The sequence below is a fragment of the Elephantulus edwardii genome, unplaced genomic scaffold, assembly GCF_000299155.1.
Source record: "Elephantulus edwardii isolate Elephantulus edwardi_28Jun2011 unplaced genomic scaffold, EleEdw1.0 scaffold00014, whole genome shotgun sequence".
In the NCBI taxonomy this organism is placed as follows: Eukaryota; Metazoa; Chordata; class Mammalia; order Macroscelidea; family Macroscelididae; genus Elephantulus; species Elephantulus edwardii.
Window position 1 is genome coordinate 15712085 of NW_006399764.1, and position 22737 is coordinate 15734821.

General features: G+C 41.1%; 1 protein-coding gene across 1 annotated transcript in view; it reads left to right on the top strand.

The window, feature by feature from the left end:
• BNC2 (basonuclin 2) overlaps window positions 1–22737 on the top strand; it is a 360393-nt gene that overhangs the window by 197751 nt on the left and 139905 nt on the right. The window contains exon 4 of the mRNA XM_006881284.1: window positions 9751–9986. Within this exon, the coding sequence (XP_006881346.1) occupies window positions 9751–9986 (236 nt within the window). The remainder of the gene's footprint in view (window positions 1–9750; window positions 9987–22737) is intronic.

Below are 22737 nucleotides of genomic sequence, written 5' to 3' on the forward strand. Positions count from 1 at the left end.
CTAGGTTTCACATGAGCACAATCAAGTGTTCTGGGATTCCCGTTCTTCTCAATGTTAGCCATAATTTGTTGTGATCCACACAGTCGAATGCCTTTGTGTAGTTGATAAAATACAAGTATACACTGTCCTGGTTCCTTCTGCTTTAAGCGAAGATCCATCTGATATCAGCAATGGTATCCCTGCTGCCACAGCTTCTTCCAAACTTAGCTTTTATTTCTAGAAGTTCTCTGTCAATGTCCTGTTCTAGTCATTTTTGGATAATCTTCAGCAATGCTCTTGGCACCAGTAGCCAAGAAATAAAAAACCGTATTGCGATGGGAAAGTCTGCAGTTAGGGACCTCTCCAAAATACTCAAGAGCAACAGTGTCTCTCTGGAGACTAAGGTCTGCCTGATACAGGCCATGGTCCTTGCAATCACTTGTTATGCATCAGAGAGTTGGACAATGACTAGGGAGGATAGAAGGAGAATTGACGCCTTTGAGCTGTGGTGATGGAGAAGAGTATTGAATGTACCATGGACTGCCAAGAAAACAAACAGATTCATCGTAGAAAGGATTAAACCAGGCTGTTCCTTGGAGGCAAGGATTCTGGGGCTTCGTCTGACATACTTTGGACATGTTGTAAGGAGAGACAGGTCTTTGGAGAGGGACATCATGCTGGGTAGAGTGGAGGGACAGCGCAGGAGGGGAAGACCCTCTTTGAGGTGGATTGATTCAGTGACTGGGGTAATCGGGATGGGTGTGTCAGAGGCAATGAGATTGGCACAGGATAGAGCAGGGTTTAGGGCTGTTGTACATAGGGTCGCTATGAGTCGCAAACAACTCAACGGCACATAACAAAAACAACATATGATATTAGTGATCTTATTCTATAATTTCCACAACTCCCTAACTACTCATTAGTTACATTTACTATAATACTAGGAATGTTTGGATTGACAGTGAGCCAAGACGTTGCATAGAAGTCAAGTCACCGTTTAGGATCGCTTCCACTGAATAGGAGTAGTTAGTTGGATTACCCAAGGGAATGTTAGTGGACTACTTACTGGTTAGCAGTTGTGCTACTGAAGTAAAGGGTGGTGGTTCGAATCCATGAAGCTCCATGACAGAAAGATGGGCCGTCTCCTTCCATCAGCAACCTTTCACTTCTGACTGTACAACACATAACAACAGCTGGATTCACCAGAGGAAGGGTCAGTCAGACGGTCAGCTGCTCAGGGGACGTGTGTTTCCCCTGCTGCTCATTTGACTATACCTCTAAGTTCCTCACATTCCAAAGTTTCATTCATTTTGTAATTCTGGCTCATCAGGAAATTTATAAAAGCACAGTGATAAATTATTCAACAGATTTTAGAAAATAGGTTACGATAATATTCAGTAATAAAATGTAGGCATAACACAATTTATTCAATTATAAAAAAAATTCTATTTCTCATTGCTTCTTGTTGTTACTTTACTATTGCACTGTAAAATACCTGTGTTACATATAAAATGAGGACTATTCAAAAAGGCCTGGTAATAGTTTGTCAAATGTATTTCTTTGTGTATATCGTAATACAATTTTTTTTTCACTTTAGTAACAAATGAATAAAAAGCTTCTTTAAAAATATACTAAATTTTCTAGATCTCATTGATATTTTGTTTTATGTGTTAAATCAAAGAAAGTTTGGATACTGGTAAACAGGCACTATTTTAGCATCAGGTTATACTTTAATTTGCGGTTTTTTGAGATATAGAAAATGTTTTCTAGGACACAAAAGATGATTGCTGATCCTTGAATTTAATATTTTTGTATTGCTTGATTAATTAGATTGTATGAATGATTCATACCTTTTCTGAAAGAAATCCTGGGCAGTTTCTGTTCACAAGCTTCAGACCGTACAACTGACAAAGTCTGTAGACCAAGGAAGGTATTTTAACTGGATCTAAAAGAGCAGGAGGTGTGTGCCGTCACCTGGAGAGAAAGCCCCAGAGCACACCTCCTAGGGATAAGCATTGAGAAGAGTTGAAAAGAATCATTTACCTTTGAAATGGAGGTGGAAAGCCATTTTCAATATTAGACCTTTCTGCTTTGCTCTCACAAGATACTTTCAAAAGAGTGATGTACATTATTAAAATAGATGGGATAGAAATCGTAAGGTCATTACCAGTGCTCCATTTTGCATTATATCTGAATTTTCTTCATTTCAATGTGGCTCAACTACCAGGTTCTATCTACACCCTACCTTTATGGTCATAGTTAGAGAAAGAGGCAGCTTTAGGAAGTCATGGTGCCTTTACCATCATTATAGGAGGCTTTCCACAAACTTTGCAGGTACTTGCTTATTTTGGTACCAGAGTCCAGTGTGACTAAGGAGCTGGGGTGTGCCTGTATTTTGTCATAAACGAGGGGGTGATTTGTTTTGTTTTTCCAGAAGAGATGGCTAGTGCAGTGGTTACTCTGAATGTATAAACAGGTCTGGTTTTGGCTAAGTCAGTTTTGTTGCTGTTAGGTGCTCTGAGGTTGTCTTGACAGTCCTTGTGACCCTGTGTCAATAGAATGAAACTGCTACCTGATCAGTTTTAGGGCCGAGTAAATGTGGAAGTTCAGGATCTGGAAGTTGAGTTGTGATGCCTGTAACCTGTAGGAAGAACATCTCATGACGCAGGGTTATTCGTATGATAGCATGAAGTCCAGCGGGTTAAAGCATGTCTCACTGGACTATTATAGAAATGTCCTCCTCTTTTCTCTGCACCTGCCTTGGCCCTCAACTTAATTTTCCATGGAGCTTTTTGGTGGGGCAGGTGGGAGCCTTATACCATAATCAACAATGGAAATTTTTCTAGCTGAATGAGACATCACTCCATCTTTGCTGTCCTTTAGAAGTCCCTTGAGAGTCCTTCACTGTCTTCATTCTCAAGGACATTGTGTCCTGATCAGCAAGTTGTTATAACCACACTTCTGAACTCTTTAAGGGATCAAATCCTTTTCATTTTACAAAATAATTAGTATACTGTATAGCCTGTTAGCAAGAAAAAAAATTATAAGATTTCACTAGGTTTCTTTCAAGATTGAGACTCCTTATACTCTGCTTTTTTGATCTTTGTGGATTCATCTCCAAATATTTTGTTTTAACATTGGACTTTCTTGGAGAACTCGGCTCTTTTATACATGTACCTTTAGTTATTAGTCTCAAAATCTGTCCCCTGAGCAAAAGCAACAGCTTTTTCTGGTGACTTGTTAGAAGTAGAGATTCTTGATCCCCACTCAGATCCCGAGGGAACGCTGGTGGTGTGGTCTGAAGGAAGTTGCTCACCCAAAGGTGATGCCTCTGTTGGTTCAAATCCACCAACTGCTTTGGAGAGAAAAATGAGTCCTCTCTTCCTGTGCCGTGTACAACCCTTGAAATCCCCCTGGAAGGTCAGCTGGAAGCCAGTTCTGACTCAAATACAATGAGGGAGAAACTCAAATCCTAAAAGAAATTTAGGCAAAAGGATCCCGCAGTATAGCCAGAGTATAACCTTCCAGGTAATAATGGTAATTATGAACGTTCATCATCATTGTCTTCATTCCTTCTTGAATGTGTACATACCTAACTTTGAAAATGGAATCTGCTGTATACTTGTACATCTGCAAGCAGCACTTGTGTCAGTAATAAGTTACTAAAGGCTGGTGAATAAATAAAAATGTGTATGCATTAAGGAGGAGTGCAGTCTGCTAGAATTTTACTAGAGAGACCAGCTGGCTCAGTGTACCAAAAGTGATGCTACCAAGCCAAAAGTGGGTGACTCTAATCTGCGGCCCCCAGGCCAGTTTTTAATTGTTTTGGGTCAAACATTCTTGTAGGTTGTATAGACCTGGTATGTCCACTTGCCTTACAGAGACAACTGTGGTTGCTGTGAATCTAAACACTGTGACACCAATGTGTCAAATGGGAGAATAGTTACCTGTGGCGGACAGCATTTGGTGGGGCTCCCCAGTTAAAACAAGCTTGGAAGCAGGAGTGGCATCCACTTCCATAAATAACTTGCCTCCAGAAACCCTATGAACCTGGAGAAAGGATGAAAGTCCTGCAAGGGTCAAGGACTTTCGTTCATAGGGTCACTGTGAGTCGCCTATGACTTGACGGCACTTAACAACAACATGCATGAAGGAGGAGTGCGTTTTACTATAATTGCTGCTCAGTGGGGCTAGCTTCTATGAAGAGATCAAAGACAATCACAGTCTTCGTGGAGAATGCCGTTGGAGTGCGTTGTGAGGTGGTTAGTGGTGGATTTTGACATGCTTGTTTCAGCAGGGTGTAGGTGAGACGCCCAGACTCTGGGGAGTTGATAAAGTGTGATGGAGTGTGATGAAGACTTGTAAATACCAAAAATGTCTTTATTGATCATTTATCTGAACACTTGTTAGAAGCAAAATCTTCTTTAAAGTTATTGCTAAATGACTTTAGGTCGAGTTTGTGATCTCTGAAAAGTTATTACTAGTAATACCATGTGGGTTCATTTTCTTAAAAGAGTTAGAGGAGATTTGTGTAATGCTTTAGAATGAAGCGTAGTATGCAGTTACTACTTAGATGATCGTTTCCATCTTGTTCATGATCTTGAAGTCTTTTATCACCATGTATATAATGGTTTATGTAGAAGATTGATAAAAATAATTTCATCCAGTCAGTGGAGATACTATGCATTGGATTTGACCTGGAACTAATCTACAGTAAGGAGAACCACTGATTGCCTATGCCATGGAGTCCAGGCGGAGAAGTTCTCCAGAAGGTAGTTTTTGTTGTACACTGTTGATTCTGACTTGCAGTGAACCAGTTCTCTATGTGTTGAAAAGAACTGCCTCATAGGTCTCCCAGGCTGCTGCTTTTCCGAAGCATTCTGCTATTTCTGTCTCCAATAGAGTATGTGGTGGGTTCAAACCATTGACCTTTCCCTTAATAGCCTACTGATTAACGACTATGTCACCAGGACTCTTTGTTGTATTATTGTAATACTGTTGTATCGTTCCATCCAGTTTGAACTAACTCATAGCTAATCCCTTTAGTGAGTTTTCAGAAGACAGAAAGCACACAGGAGCAGATTGCTCATCTTTCTCCTTAAAAGCAAGTGGTAAATTCAGTCACCTCTCTTTGCATTGACAATACAACTCCTTAGTCACTAGGCCCCCCGGGATGCCGTATGTGAGTAACTGTTGCTGTGATGGTGGTGGTGGTGTGCTGGCAAGTCAGGACTGATCCATAGCTGGCCCTGTGCGGTTTCACAGGCAGTGAATCACACGGGATGAGATTGACCAACGGTCTCTCATGGAGCAGTCAATGGATTCAAACCTCATGCCTTCTTGTATTTGTTGTTTGTTATTGTTGTTGTTATATGTCACATAGTCTACTTCGACTTATAGGAACCCTATGTCCAGCAGCTCTGAACCCTGCTCTATCTTGAGCCAATTTCATTGTCTCTGACACCTCTAGCCCCATTTATTACTCCAGTCACTTAGTCCATCCCACTCAGGACCTTCTTCTCTTGTGCTGTCCCTCTACTCTTCCAAGCGTGATGTCCTTCTCCAAGGACTGCTCCCTCCTTGTAACACGCCCAAAGTATGAGATGAAATTTTAAAATTTTTGCCTTAAAGGAGCAGCCTGGTTTTACTCTCTCCAGGACAGACCTGTTTGTTCTCTTCGCAGTCTGTGATATATTCAATACTCTTCTCCAGCACCACAACTCAAAGGTATTGATTCTTCTTCTGTCATCCCTAGTCATTTTCTACCTCTCTGGTACACAGCAAGTAATTTCAAAGACTATGGCCTGGATCAGATGCGCCTTAGGTTAGGCTCTAGACTGGCATCATTGCCATCATTCAGTACTCTGGAGAGGTCCCTGACAGCAGACTTTCCTGGTGCAATTCGTCTTTTGTTTTCCTGGGCTGGCACCAAGAGTGTTGATTGTGAAGCCAAACAATCATTAGTTATGAATGTATTAGTTAATCAATGTATTAGGGCTTTTTAAATTATAATTTCCAGGTATATTATCCCACTTACTATGAGGAAGTTGGGGCAGAAAGTGAAATGAGAGAGCTTTTGTTAACTTACATAACTACAAAGTCCAGGGATAGTACCAGCCTCAGGCACTGCCAGATCTTATAGATCAAAAGATGTTGTGAGCACTTGTTTTTCCAGTACAGTTCTGCCTCATGTTGGCTGTGTTCGTAAGCATACATATTAGATTCAGAGCAGAGGAAATGCTTTCATTTTAACCATATACGGAATTCCGTCTCTATTGTTCAGATTTCGATCACTTGTCCATTCTTAAAACAGAGGCTGTTGCCTGTGGTCTAGGGCATATTAGTTTTCCAGGCCTCACTCTGATATACTCAGATATTTATAAGGAGCTGGAAAGAGAAAGCTCACAGAGTTTAACTAGCATTTGAATGTCTGTGTATGCAGACTTGCCAATGCTCAGTGCAGGAGTGCAAGGTGCCAAACATCTACATCAACAGTCTTGATTTTGTGTCATCTTCCTTCCTTTTACTGAACCCTTCTGAGTTCCTATTTTCCATGGTTCTAACAGTGCCTTTTGTGTTGAAATGGGACATGAAGGGAGGAGCAGACTCTGGTTGTTGTGATTTCCCCTGATATGGTCACTTGATTCTATAAGCAGAGTAGTTACTCTGCAGAAAGCTGAGTAGTGAAGCTGTTCTTAAAGAAGAACAGGGATGATAATACCTCTTTCCTGCTTTTCTGCTGCCTAAATGCCCTGTGGAGTTAAAGAAGACTTCAATCCCTAGGCTAGTGAATTCCTTATCTTTCCCAAATGTTAAATTAATTTTTAAGGCTATTTATTCAAAGTTGACTTAACCACTAGAATAGGAAAGATCAGACAAATCAGCTGCAAGAAATGAAGTATGAGGAAACCCGAACTCTTTGACAAAGTATTCCTGGGAGGAAATGTGTTGAATGAAGCCAGCGGGTAAATGATAAGGGCCTTTACACTGTGGATTTAAGAAAGCAATTTATCAAGAGTACATGGACTCTCTAGTGTCCACCAGTCAGGAGGAAATGAGAGTGGAGGAGGAGCCCTGAAAAAAAATACATTTGAAATACTGGAAATAAGTGTGCGTGCACTTTTAAATATCTACATTATTATGCATTTAAATATCTACACTATTATGCAGAAATACCGGTGCATTAAAATTGGAGTTGCCGAAAGCATGTGTTTGTACTGTAGCCCATCCTGTTACCTGATAATATTTTTAGGAAAAGCAGTTGGTAGTTGTTTAGGATTTGTGGAAAATCTTGGCTGCTCTTCTGTCCTGGGCTTCCGTGTAGTCTGACACTCATTCACCAGATTCTTGAAGTTAGATGGTCACCCTTCCACCGCAGGTGTTTATCTTACCTCATCTCCAGAAGAGCATGGCTGTGCATTTCTGACAGCTCTAGCTTCTTAGTCTCTGGCGTTCTTTCAAGGAGTTGCAAGTACTCTAATTCATTTTAGTGCTAATCTTTGCATCATATTTTTGATGAGACAATATTACATTCTTGGTTCACTTTAAAAGAAAAAGAGGCAGAATTATGTACAAGATCTGAGTAGTTCAGATATGTTCAGAGCTTCAGACCCTCCTTGGTTTCCAGTTGTAGGGAGAGAGTTGGAATTCGATGGAGGAGAGAGAGAGAAAAAAATCACAATTTCTCAGATGCTCATTTAATAAAAAATATTTATTCTGAGAATGATCAGTCCTAAATTTTCAGAAAAGCGTTACTGAAATACATAGAAATTACTAAATTTTGTTTTGTTTTGTTTTTTGTTGTGTTTTTTTGTTAATTTTTTTTATTATTTTTGTGTGAGTGTACCGTCAAATCAGATCTGACTGGTACAGGAGGAGATTGTCCCTCCTTCCCCAGCAGAGCATGGTGGATTTGTACCGTGCGCCTCTGGGATTGTAGTTGCAGTTCCTTGCCACTAGGCCACCAGAGCTCCCCTGAAATTACTAAATTTTTATTTTCATTGTTTACCCTCATTTTTAAGTGATAACCAACCTTTGTTCAAGGGTGTTGATAAAGTGTCTAAGTTAGGACTTGAATTTTCTTTTCTTGAGTAACCTCCGTCCCCACCATGCCAGAGAACAAGAAGAATATTTAAAAGTGGGCACCAAGGCAGAAAATCAGGAGAACCAAATCCTGATATTTCCGTTAGCCAATTTAGCTGTGCCAAAATTCTCAGCCACCACAGTGATGTCAGCTTTCCTTATTTCCTGAACTAAAATCTTTTGCCCCTAATGGCCCCTAGTGGCCCAATGGTTAAGCCTCTGTGACTAAAAAAAAGTCAGCAATTTGAACCCACCAGGCTCTCTGTGGAAGAAAAGGTGGTGATTTGCTTGTGTAAAGATTATATTGTAGTCTCCTCAACACATGTGACCCCTGGCTAATGAGCCACCAGGTTTCCAGTCCTGTACATAGATCTTAAGGGGAAGACACTGCCCGTCATTCTCCTAAGGAGTAATGAGTGGCATCAAACTGCTGGAGATGTGGGGCATCATGATTAGCTTTTTAACACGCTGGGGCCCCATAATCACCAGGAATGCCTTTATGGTACAATTTCTCACCTCATTACTGTATCAGTCAGTTTTGATGATCATCAATGAATTGCTCGCCAAGCCTGGAATTTTTAATTACCAGCGAATAAGGATGACAGAAGAAGAATTGATGGCTTTGAGTTATGTTGTTCCAGAAGAGTGCTAAATACCCCGTGGACTGTCAAAAGAACAAACAGTTATGTCTTGGAGAAAGTGCAGTCAGAGCTCCTTAGAGACAAGGATGATGATGCTTCCTTACACATACTTTGGGCGTGTTGCTCGGAGAGACTATTCTTGGGAGAGGAACCTCACACTTGGCAAAGGAAAAGTTTGGCAAAAGAGAAGACGACCCTCAACAAAGTAGATTGACACAGTGCCTCTTCCCAGTGAGTTCGGGTGTGTCAGAGATGGGGTGGATGGCTCAGGAGAGGACAGGGTTCAGGTCTGTTGTTCATATGGTTGCAGTGAGTTGTACTTGACTCAATGGCTCCTAACAACAGCATGACTCTGGGAGTGGGAACCTCCTCCTAGTTGACACTCCTTTGGATTTCTGAGGCTGTAAATCAGACTGGAGGAGATTACCCATCTTTCCCTGGAGGAGTTACTGGTGATGTCATCTGACAAAATAGCACAGCCTTCAGGTTAGCTGTGCAGCTCCCCATAGATTTGCCACAAGTCCCCCTTGTGATAGCATAGGGAACCCTATAAGGCACTTAACAGGGGTTGATTTAGTCAGAATTAGAGGGCAGAATTCAAAAGCAGCAACCCTATAGTGTAATAAAAACCTTTTCATTTCTCATGAAGGTTCTCATGGGTCGTCTTTGGTAAACTTAGATTAATTGGGCTTCTTTCTGTGACTTATGTTGAGGATTGGTTTTGGTAGGAGGAAGGGCACCCAGGAACTGGGGTTGCACCATATTCAGTTAGCAATTTAAATAATCGGGATTTTAGATGCAGCCATAGCTGCTTAAAACTAAGTGACTCTGCTTGTTGAATATGTTTTGTATTTTCTGTAGTTTGCACTTCTGGAAAAGAGGGAAGTAGGGAGTAGGAAGAGGGTGGTCACATTGGAATGTTTAAACCTCCATGGTCGTCCTCCGTCAGCCATGCGGCTCCAGTAACTTCCAGTAACTGGTGTCTGTTTCTTTTCTCTCCCTCTCTGTCTCACCCCCTCTGCCTCTGGAAATTGGTGGGATCACTCAGCCCTGGATAAACTCAGCACGCAGCACCTGTACCACCCCACCCAGGTGGAGATTGTTCAGTCCAACGTGGTGTTCGACATCAGCAGCCTGATGCTCTACGGGACGCAGGCGGTGCCTGTGCGGCTAAAGATCCTGCTGGACCGTCTCTTCAGCGTCCTCAAGCAGGAGGAGGTGCTGCACATCCTTCACGGCCTGGGCTGGACGCTGCGAGACTACGTGCGGGGATACATCCTTCAGGTAGGGGGAGGATGGCGGACGCAGCCAGCCCTGGGCGGGGGTGGGCACCAGTCGCTGGTAAACTCAGTCTCTTTCCTGCCCCTCATGGACACGGCACACACTGCCTCTGGTTAAGTGGTCATAGCTAGGGGGCTCAGGGAACTGGAGTGGCGGACAGATGTTCAAGTAGACAGGACGGCTCCCATGTAAGGATTAGGAGGGGCAAAGTGATTTGTTGATAAGTGTTAACGTGAGTTTGCACCTCTTAAAAGTCAACTCTCCACCACCAGTGTGGCTTTCTGACCTCTGAACAGGTCTGATTTTGGCCCTATGAAGAGTGAGAATAGAGCAAGGTGCAGATTCTGTTAGTCACAGGTTTGCTATCTAAGCCCTAGTCAGTTCAATGGCACAACAAAAACAAGAGTAAGGCTTCCAAGGTGGGTAACAAGCATATGACTTTCTGAGATTGGTGTTCTTTAGAGCTATTATTGTTACTATTAATGAAAATTTACAGAGATTTTGGATTTCCATTCATTCATTGTTGCACTTTTCTCCCTGCCCACTCTCCCCTCCAGTTCCTTCTTCTCTTTGAAAAGTAAAAAAAAAAATTCTTTCAGTGTTATACAATCCCTCCCCCCAGGTCCATTCCACTATGCAGCCTTCGCTCTGGACTACCGTCATGACAAAAATACCTAATCAGTTTTCTCCCTCATCTGTTTCAATGCAGTATACATAATTTAGAGCTTTTTGTCACCACGTAATTTGTAGATGTTGTGTTTTTTGTCACCACGTAATTTGTAGATGTTGTGTTTTCCTGCTTTTCAAGTCCCATAACGATTCTTTCTTCCTCCCAATCAAAGGAAAAATTGTAACTAACATAAACCCTTGCTTGACAGCTCATCTGCCCTCATTGACTCTATGAGGGTCACAACCTTCAGAATTCAATGTTCTGAAGCAGTCAGACATGGCTTACAGGTATCTGCCTCCATGCCTCCTTCCCCAGCCTGCCCTCCCACCTCTGACAATGGCACTTCTTGTCTGATGGGAGCCTAGGCTGAGAGGCATAGGCTTCCTATCACCTCCTGAGGTGTTTGCCTGTTACTTCTGTCTATCATGTATCATTGTGCATTGTGTCCTTTGCATCTGAAATATTTTATAGTTGCCTGTCTTGGATTTGGGAACATCAAGTTCTAAAAAGACTTGCCTGTGGTTTAACCGTTTACCCTAAAGGAGGCTCAAATTTGAGAAGGTAGGATCTCAAGCAAATGTTGACATTTGCTAAGGAACCAGAAGAAGAAGAAAGAACCAGAAGCAGTTGTTTCTGTTTGCGCCTTCCTGGTTTAGGAAGTCCTGTAGGAAGGGGTGCGTTCCTGTGATACCGCCCTTGTGTTTTATGAAGGGTTTGCTTTCTCAGCTTGGTGTATGATGAGGGGGCAGCCTCAAACCTTCCTTGCAATTTTCTTCTTCTACCTGCCCCCCTTTAAAGTTGGAATAAAACACACACTTCCCCATCATTGTCCCATGCAAGGAACACCGGGGGAGTGTTCCTGTGTTCACCAGGACAGGAAAGTCGGGAAGAGATGGTGAGTAGAAGTTGAGAAAAGGAATCTCCTGTCCACCTCAGGACCAGTTTAGCACAAAATAACTTCTTATCTTAGTGAGTTGTCGACTTGGAAAGCTCGGAAAACTTGGCCCTCAAAAGAAAACAGGGATGATGATAGGGACTAATTATGTATTACGTTTTCCGTTTACAGAACTGCATTTTCACAAGCATTATCTCATTTGCCTCAGGATCGGGGCATTTCAGTGGGTGAGTGGGAAAAGAAGTCCTGGGTGGTCAGGGGATATGGTGAGGGCACAAGGTCTGGGAGGTAGGGTCAAGGATGAGTAAGCCACCACAGAGGCAGCTTCACAGTTGCTGATGGTGCCGGTTCAGAGACAACTTCCACAGCATCTCTGCAGTCATGCCTGCAATGTGGTAGTTGATGTCCACTTAGGATGGATTTTACCCTACTCCTAGGAATAACCTGCTTAGAGCTTTCTGAATGAGGCTCAGTATGCTTAATAAAACGGAAATGTTTTGTCCCAGTTCAGTTCCAGCTTCCCTGCTTTTACTCTGCTGCTCAGTTCCAACACCGCAGTTGTGTGTTCCACTCCCACATGCGTATTTTTTTCCCTAAGGTACTTGGAGCATTTGCATTGTCTTTTTCTGTCCAAACAAATAGACATGTGCATGAATGACTGCTGATTTGCTCTTCCCCACCCAGCTCACAGCTCACAGTCGCATTTTGACAGCAGTAAACAGAAAACCTGTGGGATTTTCTAGCGCTGTTCTCCTTCTTTGCCTTGACCTGTAACTGCTCTTTATTTTATTTCCAGTAATATTTTCATGCTTCTTTTTTCCCCCTGAACATTTCAACATCTCCAAGGAAAATATAGAAAATGTACTCTTTTCATAATAGTTCCTTAAAAATTCTTTTTTTATGACAGTCTTAATATAAAGCTGCAAAGCATATTAACTGAAAGGAAATTCAGCAGCACCCTAAATTAAAACCTCTCATTTGGAGAGGTAAGTTGTTCTGTGTAAAGAGCTTTGCCACTTACCGTTAATCTTAAATTATGATGCATCTTCACTCATAGGATGAATTTTGGTGAAATCTCAGGTTCAGAAATACAGTTTAAATGTCGCTCTCCAGAGTCAGAATTGACATTTTGAGAAAATCATACATGAGTTTTATGTTAGAAGAATTCTAGATTTAGCTTGTCTTGTTATATTGATAGAATTGATGTCTTATAGATTTTATTTAAATGATTTTTTTTGTCATTCAACATTTATCATCTACTGTTTCTTTGTGAAAACCATTTTGTTCTTTTTTTTCTTCCTTAGAAAAAGAGCAAAAAAGTTAAAGGGCAACCAGATTTGCTCACTTAAAATAAAAGCACCAAAATTAAACACCTATAATAGTACACTCTTATTCTAATACAGAAATACTAGATTAGTAGCAACCATTCTTCAAAAATCATATATGCTAAAATAGATATGCACAAAGAACATTGAATATATTTCTATACAGCATTCTCATACAATTGGAGTGTGAACTGTGTATCTGAAGATTGTGTAACCCCAAAATGCTCTGTTAGGCACCAATTGTTTTATCTGGCTAAAACTCAATTGTCTTGTAGCCCTGAAGGCATCAATTTTATCATTATGGCTCTCAACAACAGTGTATTGAATATTATGTCAGTTAAAGGAGAATAATTATCAAGGCAAGTTAGGGTGGCTGTTAGTCTTACCACATATTGACTTGGTTAGCAGTTGGCTATAGATTGTGTTGCTTGGCAAATGAAGATGTACGGGAAGTGGAACTGGTCAAGCCAGCGTATTAATTTAACTCTCCGTGGGCTCAAACCGGCATCCCTCTTCTCTACACAGTATTTCTCTCTTCAGAGACTTTGTTGAATGTTGCAAATTAACATACATGTGACCTTATTTGAGTAGAGGAGGGTTTGAAAGGGAAATGGTCATTTTAAATGATCCTTTGAAAGTGCATGTGAGAAAGTTATTGAAGGAAAAAGGCAGATGATAGTGATTCCAGAGAGTCATGTAAAAAATGGATAAAAAAATTTTTTTTGATAAAAAATTTTTTACTTATGAATTATCTGTGAAATTCATAACACAACCAGCTGGGTAGAACGTGAATGTATAACATCATTCAGACTGGGTTCATTTAGTCCTTCAGCTGATACACGTGAAGAGTCTGGTAGTCCCCTGTGTGTTTATTAAAGTGTCCATTCAAAATTATAGAAAATGTGAGGTAGATATTTTTCAACACCCCTCTCCCACTTCCTTGCCTTACAGAGGAAATACTCTGTTGGATGCTAAAATTGAAACAAAAGAGCATAAGAATATTTTTTTCCTGTTAACAAATAATTCTTATTTTAGTTCTGTGTCTCCTGGGGCCTTACTTCCATTGCCATCAATTAAAAAAGCCTCAAATCCTTTCCCCGTTTGCCCTGTCTTTGACCTAGGAAATAAAAATATAGGTGGTTGTCACTCTTGAACTTAGTAATTTACAAATCAAGTTCTCACACAGCTTCTGTTTAATTTGAGCATGTTAGTGAGTTGCCTGGGCTTGTACAACCAGCTAGTCTGAAGAAATCATCTTCTTTGTGGATGGTCCTGCCAGAACTGAGAGAACCTTAGCAGACATCCTGAATAATTAGGTGAAGTGTCAGGGGCTCAGGAGAGGCAGGCTTGACGTCCACTTTGTCTTGCAACAATCTAGTACCGTCAGTGTGCGTCAAAGCACATTTCTGCCAGAGCATTGTGGAGACTGAGACTTTGCAGAGTCCCACTTCAGGGCAGGGAGGCTCTATCTCCATGCCATTTCCTTTCCTTAGAGCTTCCAGCTACAAGCAGCATAATAAGAGCTCTGCCCCGGAAAGTTCCTCAGAATGTGATCTTTGGGAGTGGAAAGTAGCTTCCACCACTTTCTCCTCACTTGATCACTTGTTCCTGCCAGTCAAACCTGGCATCTTCTGCTTCTGAACACTTTCTCCAGTTTGGGCCCCTTGTGCATGAAGCTTTTATCCTGGAATACCGGCTTCTCTTTCTACAAGGGCAGACTCCTGTCTTTCTGGTGTCCGCTAAGTCCCTCTTTCTCTTGCATGCCTCTCCTGACCAACCCAGCCTCACACCTTTTCTGATGTGCCTTTATCTCATGACTGTTTGCTTGAAGCTCTTATCACAGTTTACAATCAATCAATTAAGTAAGTCCAATGTGAAATGTTTTTCTTGGCTTCCTCACTAGAGAATACCACTAAGGCAGGGCACATAATAAATATTTGTTAAGTGACTGAATAAAAGAAGCTGTTTAGCTTGGATTCACCACGGAACTCTTGGGCCATCCAGGCGGCTCAGTTGGCAGAAGGGCCCTTGGTCTTGCCTCGGGCTCCCCAGCCATCCCTGTGGCAGCAGTTGGATTGTTCCGTGCGGTCAGGTGAGACATGAAGGCTCTCACACTCCCCGGTCTAGTGCTGTGTGGTGAGAGTGTTTTGTGGTAACCATGTGGTGGGAAACGTCAATAGTAAGCAAACACTTGTACTTAAACTGTCCTTTGCAGAACAAGATCACGAATGTTACATCTTTTACTACTTTCATACTTTCTCTTGTAGTTACTGACTTGATGTTTGGAGTAGTTGAAGACCAAATAGGTTCAATGGCTTTAACACGAATACAGAAGCTATTTGTTGACACACTCGTGCATCATAAGCTTCCTGAGGATAAGAAGGGCGTATCCCTTCTCCTCTGTATTATATCACCCAACTCTGGGTACGCAGACTAGTATATTAGGGACCTTCGTATATGTTAGAGGAAGAGAGGGAAGAAACTTTAATATTTATGGAGCATATCTGTCTTTGAAGAATATAATGCTTGTCTTTTTTAATGTAATATTTGATAGTCTATAGCATTGTAATGACAATGCTTGAGAGAAGGGAGTAGCATGGAAGGGAGGCTCTGTGAGCCCTGAGCTGACGGAGTCACCAGAGCTTCGTCTTGTGTCAGTAGGAGCCAATGTACATGCACCTTAGGGAGTATCAGATAAACCTGTAGTGGGTGTTAGGTGCCTTCCCATTGGTCCCCAGGTGTAGTGTCTGTACAGCACAGAACCAGACAAAGCCAGGTCGTCACATCTCGTCATTGCCTGGGCTGCAGCTTCCGTGTTGGTAGCCAGGCCATCTCATTGAGGATCTTCCTCTTTCTTTGGCTGATGCTCTACTTGACCAAGCACGATGTCCTTCTCCAGGATCTTATTCCTCCGTGTGATGTGGCCAAAGGACATTGGGCTAAGTTTTGCTGTCTTTGTTTCTAAGGAGTCTGCTGGCTATAATACTTCCAGGACATTTGCTCAGTTTTCTAGTAGGTCATGGTTTACTGTATATTCTCATGTCAGCTCCATAATTAAAACCCAAATTTCTTTGTTCTTCCTTACTTATTGTCCAACTTTTACATGGTTTTGAACGATTGAAAATACCATAGCTTGTATCTTGCATATCTCAGTTCTCCATGGTCTGTTTTGAACACTTTAATGAGGGCATTTGTAGCCTGTCTGCATAATGTATTATGCCATTTTATTTCTCCACTGCTACTTCCGTGGATATTTCTTATGGGTACAAGTAAAAGGAGATGAGGAACAATTTCGATCTTCATTTCATTGTTTGTATGAAATTTTATCTTACATTATCTAGTATTGTTTCTGCCCCCAATTCCATGTTTTGCAAATGTAGATCCTTTTCTGGTTCCAACTTGCATGTTCTACTCACCATGGTTATTCATGTATCTAAATGCGCACTTGATCAGTTTCAGACTGAAGAACTTCGTCAAAATCTTCATTTGCTTCACGTTTGGCGTTAGCAGTTGCAGGTAGTAGAGTCCTAAGGGCCCTTTAGTGTCGTTGTCCATGGGGAACTGTACTGCTTACTCAAAGCTGTGCCTCTCGGGCAGTCCAGATTCTCCAGCACCTCTGCAAGAAGGAGATGGGTCATCTCCTCCCATGAGGACAGTCTTGCTGTTAGTTGCTGACAAATTTGACTCACAATCTCTGTATATATTCGACAGATGGATATATATGTACGACAGATGGAAACCTTGCCCAACCCTGAATCTTTCCAGTAATGTCTGCTGTGCTTAAGCAGGGGATTGCAGTCACTTGTATAAATCCATCTCTGAGGGTTTTCCTAGGTTTGTAAAATAAGCTTGTGTTTTCTCTGCCTGAGCATCAGATCTTGCAGATTTACGGGGATAGAGGTGATCCTTTTAGATCTATTGAGAAGATAACTGGAAGGGTGGATGTACAGCATTTAGCAGTGCCAGTGCTGTGGTGGCCTCGTGATAAGAAACTGCACTGTAATCCCAAAGACGTGCAGTTTGAAACTGGCACCAGCTTCTCTCTGGGAGAAGGATGGGCATTCGCCTCCTGTGTGATTCACTGCCTCTGAAAACTCGCTGGAGGGTGAGCTGTGGGTCAGATCCTACTTTGATTGCACACAATGACAGCAGACGAGTTAGCATAAGCATTTACTAAATGTGCCCAATATAGTATATGCACCATTAGTGCAGTGTTAAACATGACAGTTGACTCCATTCCTAGTAATTTTAGTTTCATTGTAAAAGCTGTCTTAGATACAACATTTTTATATTTGACTTAACCTTTTAGAGTATAACACTTTTTCATCGAGAAAAGTTTAACTGATAATCCAAGCCAGTGTGTTTCTCAGTTGCCTTCTCTGCATCTGAAAGAAGGATCATTTAATAAAGAATACCGAAGACGAACTCATCTCTTTGAATCGCAGGGTTGAGGAAGATTGTTGAATATACCGTGGACTTGCCAAAAGAACAAAAAGGCTGTTTTGAAGGAGATGCAACCAGGTTGGTCCTTAGAGGCAAACATGGTGAAGCTTTTTCTCACTCAGGACATTTTCTCAGGAGGAACCAATCCTTGGAGAAGACATCATGTTGAGAAGGGTGGAGGAGCAGAGGAAGGGAGAGATCCTCAAACCAAAGAGCTGACCACTGCCTACCGCTGTGGGCTTGGGCATTACTAAGTTGCTGTACAATGTAGTCAACTGGATGGCACCTAACAACAATAGTCGATACACACTCAGTTGTGTGCAAATACAGAGATAACATCCTATGTCCTGGTTACAGGTAGAAGGCTGTAGTGTAAGGCCACTGACTACTGAGCTGAGAAGACTTGGCAATGAATATTACAGTTACCTGTTTATCATTTTTTAAACTAAACTCTGTGTGTGTGTGTGTGTGTGTGTGTGTGTGTGTGTGTGTATTGATTGTCTTTGAGTCAAGCACGGCTCATAGCAACCCTATTAACAAAAGACCTGGAGCCCCTCTACAACTATAGATAGCGAAGTTCATAGAGTTTCCAGAGGCATGTTGTTTAGTAAGTGCATAACTAGATAACATAGTTAAACATTGGTTTTTCTATCTCTAAATTGCAGACTAAAGTATTAGAGCAACATTCTGTAGGGTAATATAAAATATTAAATGCAGTTGTATTTAGGTAGTTCTTTTTTTATTTTCCTTTTTTATGTTTGTATAGCTCTTAAAACAGTGTTTTAGATCCTAGGATTCTTACTGATGTTAGCTATGGTAAGGAATTAGTTGCTAATGCAGAAGTACTTGATTTGAATCCACCAGTGGTCCCTCCCTGAAAAGTGAGAATTCTCCTCCCAGGAGATTTACTGCCTCTGAAAACCCACTGGAGGGTCTGGAGTGGGCTGGTTTGAACTCAGTGGTACACAGTGACAACAACAGTATTATGTGTGGATGTGGTATGTCCTAGAGCCCTGTTCATGCTCATATGGTTTCTGTATATTTTTAAAGCAGTGACTGAATGCATAAATAACTCATTTTGCTCTCTTTTCTTTTTGACACCTTTGCAATTCTTTTTTCAATAACTCTCACTTTAAATAAGTTTATGCCACAGAATTAATTTATGCTTGTTAAATTTGTGAAATATAATTAGGATATTTTGGCTTTTACCATATTGAATAAAAGCATTCCCATTTAAAATATGAGTTATGGGTGATGCAACAGCATAGCCTACCTTTTTATGTGTTGTTGATCAAAGTGTTCAGGTCTTTCGTTCGTAAGGTCACTATGAGTCATCTCTGACGCAGTAGACTTAACAATTACGACAACATAGAGCTTTGTTGACCTACTGGACAGAAAGTTATGTTACCAAGCCCAAGGTGGGTGATTTTAATCTGCAGCCCTCAGGCCTGGTTTAAATTGGTTTTAGTCAAACATTCTTCTATGTGGTATAGCACTGGTCTGTCCATTTGCTGTACAGAGGTAACTCATGGTTGCTGTGATGCTAGACACTGTGACACTGTTGTGCTAAATGTAATAATGGTTACCCATGGTGGACAGTGTTTGGTGGAGCTCCCTAATTAAAAGAAGCTTGGAAGCAGGAGTGGCATCCACTTCTGAAATGATATGCCTCCAGGAATTCTATGAACTTGGAGAAACGAGCAAAATCATACAAGTGTTTAGGTCTTTCGTTCATAGGGTCGCTATGAGTCGTCTACGACTCATCAGCACTTGACAGCAACAACAGAAACTACCTTTTTATAAGTATCATTTGACCTTTTTAATTATTAGGTCATTTCAAGAGTTGAAAGAAAGGTGATCCAGGGATTTAGTCAGTCAACTAGTCTTGTACTTCACAAAAGTTATTCATTTCTGTGTGCTGGATTCTTAACAGAACTTTCATGTAGCCCTCACTCAAACATTAAAATATATGATTTAAAAAAACCCACAAGAATGTATAGATGAGTTAGTCTTGTCATAGAAAAGTGTGTGATCGCTTACATATTTTGGGGGAAATTATTATCACTCCCATGAAATAAGGTGGACTATATCTTTCCCTTATGTCAGGGAAACACTTTCAGGAGGCAGGATCACCTCTGTGAATGGTGCTGTTTCCCTTGTCTTTGCTGAGCTATAAAAAGGTTTCTGGTACTATTTTATATTTCTAACGTCTTTTTTTCCAAGGTACTCGGACCACTCTGTAAATATTAAATCAGAGGTAGTTTTGGAGAGAATCATCTGAGTTTAAAAGTGACCATGGTTCGAATTTCTTATAGGGTAGTAAGCAGTTGTCAAAGTTTGCATGAATTTGCATCTTTTGCAAAATTGTGAAAATAATAGCATTATATCTAAGGACGTAAGTTGATATTTGGTGCTCTGAGTCAAAATAAAACCATTCCTTCCCTTTCCTTTGTTAAATAGAAATAGCTAACCAGATTTAAGAAAGAGGATACCGGCTTTCCGAAAACAGGCTTTGTGCTCATGGGACTTCAGCAAGCATTTTCCATTCCTCACGAGAATCAGAAATAAGCCCTCAGCTCTCTGATCAGTCACAGTTTGGTGAGAACCAAGTCAAATTTTCTTGGAATAGAAATCCTCTGTGGTGAACTTCCGAAGCTTCCTCAACAAGGCTCCTAACAACATCTGTGTTGGAATTAAAAATGCAAAAGTCTTGAGCTTTAAGTGCAGACCTCAGTTCTATCGCAAATTTCCTCTATCTTTCTTTATAGAACTTAATGTCTGTGAAATTTTTCTGATGTTCTTTCTAGATGGAATTTTTAAAAACTCATATTCAAATCATTCCTTTTGCGACAGAACAGTCTCACAGATGATCTTCTTCCTTTGGGCTTACAGGCTGTAAATCACAGGGAAGAAGATTGTCCATCTTTCTCCAGGAGAACTCCTGGTAGATCCAAACATCCAGAGAGGTGCCACCTTTCTGTTGGCAGTGCATCTTCCTAATGGGTATCCTACCAGAGCTTACTAATCTGAAACGAAAGGAAGCAATTTTCTAATGTGCCCGATACATGGGGCTCCATCAGGTGTAGTTCCTTCGATAGACTTGACCTCCTTGTCTGTGCCCTGCTGCCTTACCTTCCAGAACAAAAAGAATTTTCATGATTCTTTTCAATGTGCTGTTAGGACCTTTTCTAAGTATCTTCCCAAATTTTCAGAAAGGACAGATGGATGAGAAAGGCCTGAAAAAGGAGGGGATATCTTTCTGCCTAACAAAATGACATGGAAGGTTCTCAGCCAGTTCTTGTCTGCCATCTGTTTTTTTGGCGGGACCTGCATTTCAAGAACTATTCTGGAAAATCAAGAAGCCTATGAAAAGTAGAAAGTGAGATGTAGCTCTGTGTGGGTGTTTTGGAAAGTTTTTCTAAATTACTACACATGGAACAAACATACAAAATGTATTTATTTATCTCCTGTGTGATAGACAATATGTGTAATTGTGGCAGCAGCTTGAAAAGAAAATATGGGCCAGTATACCTGATAGTAAATACAGAGTGACCACTTCGAAATTTGATTACTCTAGGAAGATATTTTAAGAGAAGAGAATCATAAGGAAGGAAAGAGATTATTAGAAGAATGGAACAAATGTTTTTTTCATACAGGACAGACACTGTGTTGGAAAAGAGATGTTATCAAGTTTCTGGTAATAAGTTGAGTTTTAGGGGAGAACTTGGGGGATGCAATCTGGTGGCTTTGTTTAGTCCAATTCTGTGTGTTTGTATATCATCATCTCTTTCTAGTGGGGCATTTATTGATGATTTGATTTCCAGCCATTCTGTCACTTACATGGTCATCACCCATCTATCAGCAGAAGTTTGCATGTTGTCATAACACTGAATAGGTTTCAGAAGACTTTCAAACTCTAAGCCATTCTAGAAAGAAGAACTTAGTGGTCTACTTGTGAAAATGAGCCATTGGGGGGGAAAAATCTGTGGAGCATAGTGGTCTGGACATCAAACAATCATGAGATGACACAAGACTCGTTAGTGTGTGATTCCTTCATGCTTGGGGCCATCTCGCAACCACCATCACTCTTTACAGCAGGGAGTGACTTGTGATTCTAATGGTTCACAAATTTCTGCATTTGTTGTCATTAACAATGTTCTGATGTAAAAAAGCAAGAAAGTGGCTGCTGACTTCCTCAACAATTATTTCAGAAAGAGACTGTTTTGGATTAAATTGCGTTTTCTCAAAATATGTGTCAATTTTTTTAGTCCACGATGCTCTGTATTATGTTACCATCATGTATTTTGTAATCTGATGTAATTACCCGACGTGTTAACAAATCCTAACATTAACATAATTGCCAATAACCTGCATCCTTAATGAAGCAGGTTATTGGCAATTATGTTAATGAAGTAGGATGCAGTCAGTCTACAGGATTAGAGAGTTTACTTCTTCTGACGTATAAAAGAGATTAAATAATCCAAGTAACACCAAGAAAGAAGAACCAGGAGTTCCTTGCCCTCTTTGAACCCAGATTCTTGGTAGGAAACTAGATAGAACCAGGAGACTGATAAAGGATTGGCCCTCTGTACTGGAACCTTAAATTCAGATTTCCAACCTCCTCAGCTGTGAGAGTGAATTCCAGTTTGTTAAAGCCATCTGTGTATGGAATGTCTGTTGTAACAGCACCCAGTAATTATACCACCCATCTTCAAGGCCTTATTGCTGTTAGACATGTCACTTCATTTGGTGACAGCAGCTGGGAAACCTGGACGCCTTTCTTGGCCAGTTTTAAGGAAGACTTGGAATGAGTGATGTAGAGAGTAAATGGTGTAGAGCTAGGTTTCCTTTTTTAAATAGTGACGCTTCTTACATAGCTACAACAGAACATAATGCACTGTTGATTGGTTGCTTGGTCGTTGTGTACCATCAAGTCAGAAACGACCCATAGCTGACCGTCCAGCAGGTTTTCAGAAGCAGTTAATCGCACAAGAGGAGATTGCCCATCCTTCTCCCACAGAGCCGCTGGTGAATTCAGACTCCGTGCCTTTGTAAATGCAACACCTCTTCTTACCACAACACCACCAGAGCACCCGCTAAAATAATTATGTTATTATATAACATAATGAATCCCTCAAATAAAGCAATGAGAGCTCAGTGATCATTCCTAGATTGTCTCTTTACTATGTATTTCTTACCCGATGTTGTTGTTGCTGTTATGTGTCATTGAGTCGCCTGCGACTCATGCCAACCCTGTGTACAACAGCCCTAAACCCTGCCCTATCCCTTGCCAATCGTACTGTCTCCGACACGCCTATCCCCAATACCCCAGGGACAGAATAAATCCATCCCATCAAGGGTCTTCCTCTCCTGCGCAGTCCGTCCACCCTCCCAAGCATGACATCCCTCTCCAAGGACTGA